The 15,072-nt window shown below is 48.2% G+C and overlaps 1 protein-coding gene across 2 annotated transcripts in view; it reads left to right on the forward strand.

Annotated features, from left to right (window-relative positions):
- Positions 1-15,072, forward strand: part of PBX1 (PBX homeobox 1) — a 128,130-nt gene that overhangs the window by 103,111 nt on the left and 9,947 nt on the right. The window contains exons 4-7 of one of the 2 annotated variants that reach the window (XM_082287367.1): positions 2,189-2,379; positions 3,345-3,480; positions 6,442-6,601; positions 14,132-14,244. In XM_082287367.1, coding sequence (XP_082143493.1) covers positions 2,189-2,379; positions 3,345-3,480; positions 6,442-6,601; positions 14,132-14,244 — 600 coding nt within the window. The remainder of the gene's footprint in view (positions 1-2,188; positions 2,380-3,344; positions 3,481-6,441; positions 6,602-14,131; positions 14,245-15,072) is intronic. The other variant, XM_082287368.1, reaches the window with a different exon arrangement.

The following is a 15,072-nucleotide window of genomic DNA, read 5'->3' on the forward strand; positions in this document are numbered from 1 at the left end:
TGCTTCCAGATGTTTTGCAGACCTCTCTTGGCCACCGTGCACCTTGTGCTTGTGGTTTCTACCCCAAGGTTAGGGTTTATGGATGTGAGCAAGAAAGCGTCACCTCCTTGGGTGCAGGACAGGCTCCACTGCCAGGGGCCAGGCACGCTTTCAGGTCTCTGGTTTAGAGCCAGTAAAAGCCTCGATTTTACCTGGCTAACTGGATGTGTGGTGTGGCTGGGGGATGTCTCACCTCCATAGCCACACTGGCCAAGCAGAGGGAAGGGAGCCCCTGGGTTCAGGCTGGAGTCAGGGTGGCCAGGCAGGGCTCTGGAGTTGGAGCAGCCAAGCACAGTAATGCCATGAAAGGCCTTTTGGCAGAGCCTTAGAGGAGGCAGGGAGCAGGCAGAGGGCTGATTGGAAGGATGACTTTTGATGGCTCTCCTCAGCCCTTGCTGTCACTCCCTGGAGGCAGGGAGGAGCCTCAGCCATCTCACATGGATGGGAGTGGAGAGCACTTCAGGGCTCTTTCAGGCCCCAGGCTGAATAGGGGTAGAGAGACCTCATGTCCTCTGCTACCCAAGTCCAAGGAGAGACCCTTGGCACAGACAGGGACAGGCTTCAGGGAAGGACCTTCTGGTTCTTCCTCTCCTTAGGCAGGAGTTTTGTTTGTTTGATGTTCTGATTCTGTTTTTGCTTTGTTTTACTCCCCAAAGAGACACCAGGTGAGAGAAGCCTTTTAACCAGGCCCAGAGCGTGGGACGGGTCACATCTTTCCTTCTCACAACCCACTGACAGAGTTTGGCTTTGCCACTGAGTTGCTTTGCAAGCGGCTGTGCTGGTCCACATCTCTGGTACCATCACCCACAGTCCTGCAAGACCAGGGCTCAGGGTTTTTCCACCTCCATCCCACTCTCTCCAATCCTACTTTTGGGAGCTCAGCCCCTGGCTTCTCAGTCTGGCTGCTGCTGGGTCAGCACAGCACTCAGTGGTGATTTTGCCTTTAATGCTCTTTATTTCATGCCAAGAGGAGATGATCTGAAATTTCTGGGGTGTCTGGGAACAAAGAGATATCCAGTTGAGGGCTCTCATAGCTGGCACTCGCCCTGGGAAATGGGAGTCAGCAGCTGGAGCTGGGGATAGGAAGCTGGAGGGGTTCTGCTGGCCTTGGGGATGTCTCCTTGTTGGGTCTGAGCTGTGGTGGGAATTCAGCTTGGAAGGGTGGGGTAAGACATAGCAAGTCATGCCCATGTCACCAGTCCACAAATCCAGTGTTTCTTTCCCCTGCCAGCCCCTTTTCCCCATCATGGGGTGGGAACTTGGGATGCTGTCCCCAGAGCAGCCACCCACATCCCAGGAGCATCAAAGGCTTCTTCAGCCATCACTGTCCAAGTGCTGCTCTCAACCTGGTTTTTGGGGCTTGCTTCTGGGAGTCAGAGGATCCCGTCATGCCAATGAGGTGCTCATGGGGATGAAGGAGAGGGCAGTGAAGTGGCCTTCAGCTGGCCTCAAAATCCCTTCCTTGTCCCCTGGCTCCTCTTGCTGAACTGTCCTCACAGCACAGCATGGGGACAGCAGGAGCAGCTAGACAGTGCTGTGCCAGCAGCAAACTAATTGGGATTGTTACCTGCTTGCCCTTATTTGTCAGGGCTCCTGCCTCATTCAGGCTTTAATTATTACCGTTACTTACTTCTTACCTGGTGTGCCAAGAGCATGGAGCAGGGCCGTGTCTCTTGGAGAGCTGCTCCTGTGAAGCACAAGGGGCTGGGGCTCTGCAGGACACATGGTCAGGCTGTAAGGGAAGGGGCAGTGGGTCAAAAGGTTCATGGTCCTCTTCAGATAAATCTATAGCTCCTCCAGTTCCAATCAGAAAAACAGTGGCTGGGACTTCTTCATGCTTTACATGAATCGTAAGGCTTCACTTGCCCCAGCTCCATCCATGATCCCCCTGGGAGCAAAGAAATTGGCTCCTGCCTTTTCCCAGCATGTTTGTTGGGAGTCTCTCATGCCCAGTGCTTGGCAGATCAGAGAAATTTCTCTCTCCCCTGAGCACCAGCACATTCTTGCTCTGAGGCTGCTCTGAAAAGCCCCAGCCAGTGAGGCCTCCACTCACATCTCCTTCCATAGCCACACTGCCTCTGTCCTGTCCTTGACACCATCGAATGACCTTCCCATCCTGGGGTTTCTTTTGCTTTTCTTGCCATCCCAGGCGTGCAATGAGTTCACCACCCACGTGATGAACCTGCTGCGCGAGCAGAGCCGGACCCGGCCCATCTCGCCCAAGGAGATCGAGCGGATGGTGAGCATCATCCACCGCAAGTTCAGCTCCATCCAGATGCAGCTGAAGCAGAGCACGTGTGAAGCTGTCATGATCCTGCGCTCACGATTTCTGGACGCGCGGTGAGTCTGTCCCACCAAACCTTTCTGCCCACCCACCATGCAGTATTGTTTGGGTCTGGGAGGTTTGTTGGTTCTGGAGTAAATTGAGGGCCAGCTGAAGGGCCATGTGTCTCAGTCTTGAGCCGGAGGGGTTTTTTGACTTCCTTATCCCTCAGTTGTCTGTGGCTCAGCAGGGGAGGGGACTGCAATTCAAGCCATCCAGCCTCTGTCTCAGGGAGGCTCCCAGCTGTACCTTGAGAATTGCACGTCCTGGTTTTGCTGTGGCAGAAGGAAATTCTGTGGCATATTGCAGCAAACCTCTGTGGTGAAAACCTTCATCCCTGCACTTCAGTTAGGGATGAAGGTTTATCCTCCAGGCCATCCTGTCCCCCCTAGATTCCCATTCTTTTCCCACTGTTTTTATTGTCCTAGATCTTCAATTTGCTATAAAATTATTTCATTTCCCAAGCTGGTTAGGTGCAGACTGCAGCTAGGGCTGTAGCTTGCAATGGGGAGGTGAGGCAGCTACACCAGGGGTACAAGGAAAGAGATGGCAGACAGGTAATAATAATAATGCCTAGGTGTAAATGGAACAGAATTCCCCAAGGATATATCCAGCTCTGCTTCCTCAGCACGGGGCTTTGCAGAGTAGCACTGATGTCTTTGACCACGACAGCCTGGTGTCAGGAGTCACATTCCCAGGTGGCGGAACTGGATGCCAGTTTGCAGACTCTTCTGTGAGCTGGAGGATACGTGATAAATTTGAGATGGAGACTTGCTTGCTTTGGAAGGTGCTGAAAGAGTAGTCACCAGCAAGGGCCAGATAAGAAGCTTCCTGGCCATGAGTCTTGCACTCCATGCTCAGAGAAGCAGAGGGGGGAGGGAGGAAAGTGGAAAATTTAAGAGTATCTAAAATTGCATTCCATTTCTGGATCTCTGGTGCTCATTTCCTTTCCTTTTATTTCCCATTCTTCCTTCATGTGAAGGCGGAAGAGACGAAACTTCAACAAGCAAGCCACGGAAATCCTGAATGAGTATTTCTATTCCCATCTCAGCAACCCTTACCCCAGTGAGGAAGCCAAAGAAGAGCTAGCCAAGAAGTGTGGCATCACAGTCTCACAGGTGAGAGAGCTCAAACCCTGTACTAGTGGGAAACTTCAGCATGGTGAAGGGTATTCCAGACCTCAGACAAGTCAGCCATGTCCAGCGTTGAGCATTTAGTTATTAAATCAGTTTAGTGCAAGTTAGTGAGAGTGGATGGGAGTGCAGATGGCACTTGCAGATGGAAGTCAGGGGTGGAGAAAGAAAGTCTGAGAGAGGATTTAGGAGGTATGAAGACTCCATGGAGCGATGACTGTGTCTGCAGCCAAGGTGTTGACAACACAGAAATGATGTGGCAGCACCCAGAGAGGCAAAGTCTCCTCAAGGAGTTAGTGCTGGCCTGGCCTGCAAGAAGAGCATGTTTGATCTGAAAGTCCATTCTTCAAGGGATTAAAAGCAGTAGGAAGAGTTGTGCAGGTTTTGCTTGATAAGACAGAATGGACAAATCCTGGTGGGAAGGGTGTGGGTGTAACTGTTAGAGTTTGTGCTCAGTGAGGGTGGGATTTCTCAGGGTCGTTTCTCTCAGTCATTACCCTTGTGCTGCAGAACTTGACATCTCCCTGACTTGCATATCCCTCAAAACGTGGTGGTCAGTAAAGACAAAAAGAATTATTTCCATATGTTCAAGGAAGCCACATAGCTCTTGGAGTTTGTAGCTTTGACCTGGGAGCTGCTGTGTTTTGTGAGGAGCGCAGTCAGCCCTTGAAGTGTTCAGCCATACATTGCTCAGGCCTGTTCTTCTTTATTTCCTTTCTTTTTGGAGCAAGCTGTGTGATTGAGAGCAAATCCATGTGGTTTCTGGTAGGCTTGTCCTCACATGAGCTTAGTGGTCCCTCTAGGCTCTCAAGGCATTCCCTGTCTTAGGCTGCTTCCCAGCCCCAGGCACATGCCTGCTCGTCACTGCAGGCAGGAGTAGCATCTGGTGTCCTTGTGGGAGCGTGTCTGCCTTCAGCAGGAGCAGCAGCATCCAAGGGTAGGTGTCGTCACCATGTTGAGTGCCTGCTGAGTGACTCCAATTGCCTCCCCTGGGCTGGAAGACCCAAATGTTGCTTCTTCCCAGGCTTACCTACAAGAGGCAGCACATACTGGTTTAAGTAAAGCTCCAGCTGTCCTGATGCTTCCCCTCTCACTTCTAATTCATCTGTCCACACTTACAACTTCTCCCTCGCAAAGACAAAATGCCCAGGAGAAATGCTGCACTTAGGATGTGTTTTTGACCGTGCTGTATCAAGGCTGCTTTGTGCCTGTCTCCAGGATCTGCCTCCCTTCTTCATCCAAATAAGGTAGAAACAAACACATCCAGGTCTGGTTTTGCTGAGACTAAGTGGGAACATGGGTCACATGGATATGTGCAAGTCATGAGCAGAGTTGATATGAACTCAGAGTCTGACCAGATTAGGCAGGTTATTCACAAATTCTAAAATGCAGATAGGTTGTGGTGGCTGTATATTCCAACCTCCTGCCCTATGGTGCTCAGAGTTCACCCAGGATTTGAAGCCAGAAAAGGAGTCATAGGGAGATGTCCATGTGGAAAGATCATGAAGAAGCACATTGTCATTAGTGAGAAAGCTGGACCAAGAGGTGGAATGGAGCTCCTTGCCAACAGCACCAGCTCCTGGTGCTATCAAAATGTTTGCTTCCGGATCTGGGTTGGGTGCTGATCTGAGTCTCTGCAGGTTGTATTTTCTTCTTCCTGCTCTGCAGGATTGGAGCTCAGTAGCCATTAAATTGGTGGATTCCACTTCTGTGTGGAAACTGCTGAATACTCTTAATAGCGCTGCAGATAGAAAGCATCACAGGAATAAAAGCTTACGGGTTTCAGTTATCAACACCCAAGCCCAAGCAATTTCCCTAAGATAAAGAAAATATCGTGGGCTCAAAGGATGAACATCCATTGTTGTTTTCTGTGTCTTTGGTGTTTGCTCAGTTTATTTGAAAGAGGGAGCACTGATGTACTTGCTCACCAGCAAGCAAAGGGAGAATGTCCTTGGAATCTCACTAAAGGGGTTGGTATTGCTAGCTCAAGATTTCATCTCCAAGAAATTCTAGGAGTGTTGGAGCTTTTCTGGAGAGTTGCAGCATCCTCCTCATTTGCCTTATTGTCCCTTTATCCTGATAAGCTCTCTCAAAGTCAGTAGCGGCTGGAAGTTGTCTTCTGCTCAGAGACCTGCACATAGGGAGACATTATCCTGATTCTCTGTGTTCAGTGTTGATGAAGAAGAAGCTGAGAGTTGCTTCCCAAGCTGTAGGGTTGAGTCTTTCCCATGTCTTCTCTGAAACAGTTCAGTGTGAGACAGTGCCCACAAGTGAACAAGAATATCATCAGCATGTCTCTGGGCAAACACAGTGGAAACATCTTCCACTCCTTCCCAAGGTACACCCTTCTTTCCTAGGACCAAAGTTAGATTTTAGGACAAGTCCTGTGCTCCCTCTCCATCCTTCCCCTGAAGTTCCTGGTTCATGCAGTGGCTCATACTAAACTTGGGATAGCCAAGCTCAGCCAGACGAAGAGCATCCACTTCTGGCTTTATGCCCTGATTCCCCTCAGATGGATCAAAAGAGAGCTTCAGTGATACTGTCAGCCAGTCAGTTCTCTGTTCTCCCTCAAAGCCATGCTGGTAATCAGGGCATCTGTCCCATCAAAGGGGATACTGTGGAGGAGGCAAACAAAAATGACACACACCTTTTCTCAAATTGTGCAATTTCGTGGCCATTTGACTTTGTCATGTTCTTTTGAATCCATCTTAGATTTTTTGTGGGTGGTTCTTGTGGAGCATCCCATCTGTAGCAGAACCAGATACATCCACACAAACACAGTGCTCCTAAGGGGGTTCCATAACTTTTCCTGGGCTTGGTATGGCACACATGGGAGGGGAATAAGAATCTGCACTGCTTAACCTGAACTAATCCACCTTCCTCACCCAGGTGCACTTGGCAGAGCTGAAACCTTAACATCCTTGTCTTCTCTTGAACTCACTCTAGGTATCAAACTGGTTTGGAAATAAGAGAATCCGGTACAAGAAGAACATAGGTAAATTTCAAGAGGAAGCCAATATTTATGCTGCCAAAACGGCTGTCACGGCTACCAATGTGTCAGCCCATGGAAGCCAGGCTAACTCACCCTCAACTCCCAATTCAGCTGGTTAGTTTTTATTTTTCTTTTATTTTGGGTTGTTAGTGTTCGGTTTTTGTTCATTCTCCCCTCTCCCTCTAATCTCTCTCTTGTTTTCTCCTTTTGGTTATTTCAGCTTTTATTCTCTGGGTCTTATTTGCTTCCTTTTGTGGTCTTAAAAAAATTAAAAAGGGAAATGGGTTTGGTTTGGGGGGTTGTTTTGTGCGGGTTACTTTATTTTCTTTGCTTTTTCCCCCCCTATTTTCTCTTTTTTTTCCTCTTCCCCTTCCCTGTTCTGTTTTTGTTGGAAAAAAGGATGTGATCAGAACTTGTGACTGGTGGTGCTATGCTGGGGGTTATGTGCATGGATGGTAAACACAAAACCAGAAAAATGATCTAAAAACCGTTGCTGGGATTGCTTGCACTTTGGGGGGAGAAAAAAAGTAATAGAAAAGTTGTCATGTTATGATTTTATTTCACTGGGGCTGAAAGCGTGAGTGATCCTAATGGATAAACCCCAGCATTTCTGAGATGTCCTAGCTCATGCCATTTTGGGGGTTGTTTTGGGTAAATTTTTATCCTTTGATTTTCTTTCTGTTGTGGTTATCTCTTTGATTGCTTACATGACAGTGTCTGGATCACCTGCAGAAGTGTGCTCTGTGTGAATTTCATTTTCTCTTTGTCTCAGTGCAATCCAGAGAGATTCATGGGTCGTTCCCTTTCCCCCTTCCCTTCCCATTTGCCGTGGTTTCCATTTGTTTGTTTTGAGAGTCAAAGGCACAGAGCACTTGGCCCGGATTTCAACTCCTCTGCTAGAGGACGATGCTTAGTTCATGCATGGTGTCCGCCGCAAGATTGGCTGACCCGAACATGATCAGGGGCTGCGGATTCAAGAGCAATGGAAAATTGGGATTTGTTTACAGGGAGGGGAAAAAAATTAGCTTCATGGGTGCCATGTACTTCATTATCCATGCAAATATCTGTGTGCCTGTTTTCTTTTTAGGGGTGGGAGGGAGAGTGGGAATGTGCCACTCTTGAGCCGCTGAGCTGCGTGTCTGCTCACAGTGCCCTTTCCTGGGGATGTGATGCTTGGTGGTATCAGATAGACTGCTAAGAGGCAGGAGGGGAGCAAAGAGGAGGGAGGGGAGCAGCAAGCATGTTAAGCAGACCATGCAGATGCCAGTTGCTGTCACGACATGCTTCTGTAGTGAGCACAACCCTGCCTCTGCAAGCATCAGAGAAATCACACTCCAGAAAACACCCCTGGCTCTGGAGGATTTGAGTGGAAGTTGGAGGGCCAGGAGTCAGACAAAGGGAAGCAGTGACATGTCTCTGGCTGGTGTCCCAAACCAGTCCCCCACCAAAAAAGCAAATGCAGTTTGCTACCCACAAGCTAATGTGTAAGTGGGAGTTGATCACTCTGTGCTGGGGAGCTCTTCCACACATTGGACTCCCGTGGATGGCTTGGACAGGGCAAGTGGTAGAAGGCTTATTCAGTTGGGCAGTGAAGTCGCTATACACAACCCCTTAATTTCCAAGGGACGTGGTACTTGATAATGGTCTGCCCCCAGAGCCAGTGAGCACAGAGATGTTGCAGGTCAGAAGGACTGCTGGGACAATCTCTCCCACCTCCATCTTGCCCAGGGCTGTCTGCTCTGGCTTGGGTGCTCTGAGGGCTTAGGTGGATGCAGCAGAGCTCTGCAGAGACAGTTTGCTGGAGTTTTGTTTGATTCTTTTTGGTTTGGGGATTTTTGTTCCCCTTCCATTTTCTCAACTGCTGAAGATTTAACTGCAGTTTCAAAAATGTCTTTCTTTCCAAAGAGTTCACACAAAATACCTGGTGTCATGAGGCCTCCTGATGTTGACATCCCCTGTAGGAAAGGCTGGAGGGAATTCTGCTGGAGAGGCCAGAATTGTGTATGTTGAGGGAGAGGCCTGCTGCCTGTGATGCTGTCCTACAACCCACATCAGCTTGGACCAGAGACATAGCTTTCCTTCTTTTTCTTCAGCTGGAGGCAGATCCAAAGGTCTGGAATAGCAAGAGAGCAGCTTCAAATTGCCTGAGTGGGTTTGGATCTGGGCTGCACATAGGAGAATAAGCGTTTCCTCAGTGCCTGACTGGTTAAAGAATGCTCCAGAGCAAGGCTGTTTCCTCGACTTCCCCACAGGCAGTAACACGGTTGTTTTAGAGATCAATTGGCCAGTGCCCTGCAGTAAACAGCTGAGATAATCCCTAGATAACACTTTGCTTTCAAGAAAGGACAAACAGTCCTTTTATTAACAGGGAAAACTTGAGCTCCTGGGTCCTCTTTGTGGCTTGATTGTCTGCAGTCTGGAGTCATTGACCTCTTTCCACGTGCCTGAAGTGTCAGCAGTGCTAAAGCAGTGTGAGGGGAGCTCGCAAGCCACTGAGATCTTTCTTCTGCTTAGAAATAAAGTGTTCCTAACCTGGCCCAGATCCCACACCCTGCCTGTAATGCTGCAACAGTGGCAGAGCAGTGGGGAGGCCCCGGTTGCTCTGGGTCAGCTTGCACAGATAGTGGGTTTGGGTGTCCTTGTAGGTCCTCTCCTGAGAAGACAGCTGGAATTGTGTGAGATTATCTCCTGACAGTTGAACCACACAGATGTAACAGCTCAGTCAAGCATCCCTGCATTGTCACATTTTGGGACAAAGACACATCCTGAGGACATCTGGAGTCATGTGATCTCCCGTGCTTCAGATTGTCCTGTAGGTCCTAGGAGCTAGAAGCACACCTGTACATGCTCATGCTAGGTCTGAAATACCTCTCTGAGAAAGATTTGGACAGTGGTGTCCAGGACCGTGAGCCATCAGATGTGCTGAATTCTCCAGGGAAGAGCATGGAAGTGGATGAAGAGGTGAAGAACTAAGATGGCCAATGCCTCTTCTTTTACACCATGGACTTCTTTCTGTTCCGAGATCATTGGCTGAGACTTTGGTGAGGAATTAGCCTGAACAAAGATAGGATTTTCTGGGAATTTGTAGGACCTTCTGATTTAAATGCATTATAGGGCATGTGGAAAGTAAGCAGAGGACAGGTCATGAGAAAGAAATGACCAGCAGTGTAGTCTCTGGAGGACCGTGATGTTGGAAGAGGAGGTGGAACTGGATGCAGTGGTACCTGGGACAGGAGCTAAATTCATTTCTGCTGTGGCTCTGCAGGTCCATCTGTTCTCATTGATGCCCATGTTACTGGAGATTGGTGAATGGCTACAGTCAGTCAAAGAGATTGGCCACACATTGACAAGGGCAAGGATTGCATCTGTCTGACCATCTGGCACGTTCAGAGCAGGGTCCCCCATCCTCAGTCACCCAGGCCTGAATGTCAAACACCTTTTCATCCGGAATATGCACAGTTGGGCTTTATCAGCCAGATGTTCAAATAAGCTGAGATGTCTGGCTCATTTGGGCTAACAACTCCCCATCCTCACTTTGATTGTCTAGATAATCTCGGCACAAAAACCACATGGCAAATGAAACTATTTTATGTGGGCAGACCCTTTTGCCAACCAGAGTCCTCAAGGGCCACACACAGGTGATGGCATCCAGTGAAATCTTAAATGTGGAACAGCCAAAATTGTCCTGAGCTGGTTTTTTTCTCCTGGTCATCCTTTTGTTCTGTAAAAATCTTCTTGTGAAGCTGCTGTCTGGAAATGTACTTCATCAGGCACAAGTATCTTCTCTGCCTTCCTCCATTTGTGTCCAGAACACATTACTGGAGAGGATTCTGCTTCAGCAGAGACTGTTCTGGTTGTGGCTTCACTTTCCTGAGTGTTGTTTGGCAAGTGAAAAAGAACCAGTGTCCTCCTGGATCAGCCCTGGCTTTTAGACCTGCTTTGTGGCTTTGTCCAGCTGAGGAGCAGCATGGTCCATCACCACATTCTTCCCTCATTTTTGGCCATGGTGGAGACACCACAGAAAGTCACAGGAGGTATAAATCCTGTGCTCTCAATGCATGTATGTGATTGCTTTTGACTTCAACTAGGAATCTTGTAGACATGACCAAAGTCACTTCAGATGTTCAGTGTTCTGGATCTCTCTTGTTGGTAGTAGGTGGTATGAGGCAGCAGATGAGGATGGCTTGATTTCAGCTTCAATGAACACCATTACCTTGTTTGTTTATTCTTTGTACCATTTAAATTGTCAGATACTTTAGAGAAAAGTACTTATTAGAGGTCCTGTAAAATGGAAGGTGGAAGAATTGTCAGAAGACAGAAGACATCAGAGAAGCTGGAGAAGCAGCTCTCTGAAGAGCTGGAAAAGTAGTGCAAGAAATACCAGGAGTCAACTTTGTGAAGATTTTTGAATTGGAGGCAAAATTGAAATGGGCTTTGCTCATCAGAGGTGTTAGGGGTAGAAGAAATCTTTTAGGGGGCATTGTTTTGATACAGGCCCCAGGGCAGGATTTGACATAGCCTGCTCAGACATTTCCAGCACTCTTTCTGAAGCTGGTGCTGACCTGATAGAAACTCAGCACCAAGGAACAGGGGGGATAGGTCTTGGGTTTGAAAAGATGTCTGGATGCCGAAGATGAACCACTCTTCCACACTGCTACAAGTCATGAGTTTTCTGGTACATTTTTTTGTCTACACACAATAATTCCAGGGACTTCCATGCCAAGATCAGAGCCCTTTCCTCCTGGGTTCACAAGCTCAAAAGATGAGCTTCTCTCATTCATAACCTCTCAGTTCCTGAGGGGCCCCAGACCAAATTACAATCACCAAAGGCCAGTGGTGCATTCAGGAAAAGAGCGTTTCAGAGGGACAGATGAGATTTACAATGGAGCCTCCTCTAGTGGAAAGATTCGTCTTGTATTCCTGGATCTTACCTCTGTGGAGGACATCTGAGTCTTAATTTCCAGGGCTCTTCACATTACTGCCCCTGCTCCCAGATGGGTGCACCAGCCCCTCTTAGCCGTGTCTCTGAGACTTTGGGCCATTGTAATTTTCAGGCATGGTGAGTGCGCAGACAGCCGAGCGCTGAAGCAGCAGCGCGGCGGTGCAGAGGGCTCTGCAATTACGGCTCTGATCCAAATGCATCCTTACATGCGGGGCCATTGGTATGCGCATATTTATCTCTGCATTCACATCAGCACCAAGACATATTTACCATTTAGATGTGCGCATATATTGTAAAAATACCCCTTGCCAATAGCAGTGTATATCTTGTAAGTGACATTTCCAGCGCTCCTCATGATTTCCAAGACACTGTCGCTCTTCAGAACTAGAGTTTGTGGCTGTTTGTTTATTTTTATTTCCTCCCTTCCGGTCTCAATTTTATGGCCAGGTTTGTTAAGTTTCAATAAAATATCAGTTAAGTTTATGGCATTTTTATTTGTTATTGTTGTTATAATTTTCTTTTGGTAGGGGAAGGTGGGATGAAATGTTGCTCAGCTGGCGGCAGAGTGATAGCAGTGCCATGCCAGGTGCTTAGAGATTCCAGAGTCCTCTTTCCAGCTCTGCCACTGATTATTTGTTTGATCTCAAAGATTCCTGCTCACCTCAAAAGAAGAGGAGAATATTCTCTGCTTCTTATGAACAGTAGCTGCAGAGTCTTTTGATTCTCAGCCACTGTGGGAGTACAAAGCTCTGTTACTACTCTGTGCTTTTATTAAGGTGGTCAAAGCAATCACTAAGAAAATGGGGTTGGAAGCATCTTTGTGTGTGTGAAACGTGCCTATCTTCACACTTAAAGTTGAGCACTGTCAGGGTGGGCTGTCCCCAGTCTGCCAGCTCGTTTCTCTAGGTTTCTTGCCTTTAAAATAGCGAGTAACCTGAGAGGTTGGGAAGTGACAGGAGCCCTTTGCCAGCTGAGCAGAGGAGGTGATGGTTACAGCTGCCTCCTGACTAGTCCCGGTTATCTTACGCAGCACTGTGGGGATTACTCTCCGGAACAGGTTGGGCAGGTTGACAGTGAGCATGGACAATGAGCTATTCCTGGCTTCGCTCTTTTCAGGCACCAGTGGGAGGGTCCTGATCCAAGACTCACTGTGCTCAAGATGAGTCTTTCTCTTGTATCTAGCAGCGATGTTTCTGCTTTCCTTTGATTCTGAGAATTGCCAGCACCTGACAGAAGAGCCGGTCACTAAGAGAGCAGCAGAGAACATAGTGAACATGAGGTCTCCAGCATAGACCTCCCACCTGCTCCCTGACCTTTGTCAGAAGTGACTTCCTTCAGAGGAACCTTCCTGGTCCACCTCCAGGGCACAGCTGGGATCTGTCCAGCGTTTCTTCCCTCTCTGGCAAAGGGAGGGGGATTGCCAGGCATTTCTCAGAGCATACGCATGAGCCATAGTTGGGCAATTCCACCAGGACTGTGGTTGCCAGTCTTCCAAGCTGGAAATGACAGTGTAGATGATGAGAGTATATTTGGGACTGGAGCCGAAAGCGTAGCTGACCTGGGCCCCTGAAGTCTCTCCTTTCCAAGGCTAACGTCATGTATAACTAAACCTTGCACGTTGAGCTGTCTCACACTTAACGCGCTGATCTGCACGATAAATTCTGAAATAATCCCATAAAACCTTTTTATTTATTTTTAACCCCCTTGCTGCCTTCCCTGCCTTCCAGTTACATGATGGGTTTGTTTCTTCCATTAAATGGTTCAGGTGCTCAGATATCTCAAAATTGGAAGCATAAAACTATTTCTGCAAAGGCGGGATTTTTTTTTTCTTTTCATTTTTTATCCTGATCCCACCCAGTTGTCTTCACCGTTACAATTTTTTAGTGTAACATTGATGACTGGTGCATGCAGTGGGGAATTTGCTTAGCAAGCTTGTTCTTCTGGGGCAGCTGGCCTGGGAGGGCTGCGACACCCTTGTGTTCTGTCACGGGCCATCACAATGAAGGACTTTTGCCAGCGTGATGGGCACTGGGAGTCTAACCCAGGTGCCTTCACATTTTTGTGAGCCTTTGCTCCTGGTGCTCTGCAGTTCTCACCAGTGACGGGTTCCTGATGTCCTGAAGGCAAACCCCATGCACTGCTCCCTCGCAGAGCCCTCCTGTGGGTCAGCCAAAGCTCCAGCCGTGGGGCTGGATGGGATCTGGAGGTTTCACCCTGCAGGGAGCAGCATGGGCTAGAATTACCCACCGTGTTCTGAGCTTCTCAGCGTGGGCTTGGTTCGCCTGCTGCAAAGGCTTCTGCTCTCAGTAGTGGGGCTTGTCTGGGTAATCCTGATCTCCAGTGCAGTCTGCTGGGTGCACACCTCCAACAACCAAGATCCTTCAGAGCTGTCAGAAGGATTCTGATGCTGTCCAAGTCCTCCAGGCTGTGTTTTGTTTGTCTCAGTCAAAAGCATGAAGAATCCTTCCTCCAGCTGAGGAGCTGTTGAAGAATGTCCTTGGCACTGAGCTGTAACATGTGGCTTTGAATAACCTCAAGAGTGCATCCTTTTTTTTTGCTTGCTCTGTTCTTCATACTACTAACCTGACTGTGTGTTTTGTTTTTGTGGTTGCTTTGCATGTTGTTCCTTCCTCTTGGCTGAGAGTCATGGGGTGGATCTTTTTCCTTTCTGTGATTCAGGTGCCTCACTCTTTCCTTTCCAGGTTCTTCCAGTTCTTTTAACATGTCAAACTCTGGAGATTTGTTCATGAGCGTGCAGTCTCTCAATGGGGATTCTTACCAAGGGGCCCAGGTTGGAGCCAACGTGCAGTCACAGGTAGGGACCCATCCGATGTACTGCCAGTGAATGCATTAGTGTTGGAGGAGCCTTTGATTGTATTGGCACTTCTCCCTCCCGTCTGAAAAGAGCAAATCTCAACCAGCACAAATGAACCAACCAACACTTTAAAAAGGCAAAGCAAACTGAAAAACCAACCAACCAAAAAAGCAACAGGCACAACCACCAAAAAAAACCAAACAAAATCAACCAAAAAACAATCCAAAAGAAACCAAAACCAAACACCCAACCAAACCAACAACCATGGTCTTGAGGAGACTTGCCCACACTTTGTGAATGCATTTGGCTCTGGCTTGATAGTCGTACTTAGGAGGAGAGAAGGTGTAGGAGAATAGACACAAAGTCAAACAAAAGCAGCTCAGGTTTAGGTTCTGCTTGCTTTATTTTTCCAATGGAAGGGGCCAGATGTTTGGACTGGTGTCTCGTTTTACAAGACTTCCACTTACTCCTTTGATGCCAAACCAGGTGTCTGCTGAAAGGCAGTAAATGTTCAAATACATAGATTAATTTTTTATTACTTTTTATAAGTAAAAGCCACCCTTCACCATCTCCCCACCTCCCCAAAGCACAGGCACTCACACCACCCCTGTACATACCAGGAGGAGAGAGCCAAGGGAGCTTTGAGCAGCATTGCTGAAACATCAACCCATGCTTGGGGCAAAAAGGAAGAATTTAAAATAGGAGCTCACTCAGATCTCCCACCTCCCATCCAATGTCCAGGTGTGCCATGGGTCCCCTCTCTGGCATCTAAGGCTCTGTTCTGTGCTGAGAGACAACAGCCGCTCTGACACTTCTGCATTGGGCAAG

Source organism: Coloeus monedula (genome assembly GCF_965178545.1).
Source record: "Coloeus monedula genome assembly, chromosome: 9".
In the NCBI taxonomy this organism is placed as follows: Eukaryota; Metazoa; Chordata; class Aves; order Passeriformes; family Corvidae; genus Coloeus; species Coloeus monedula.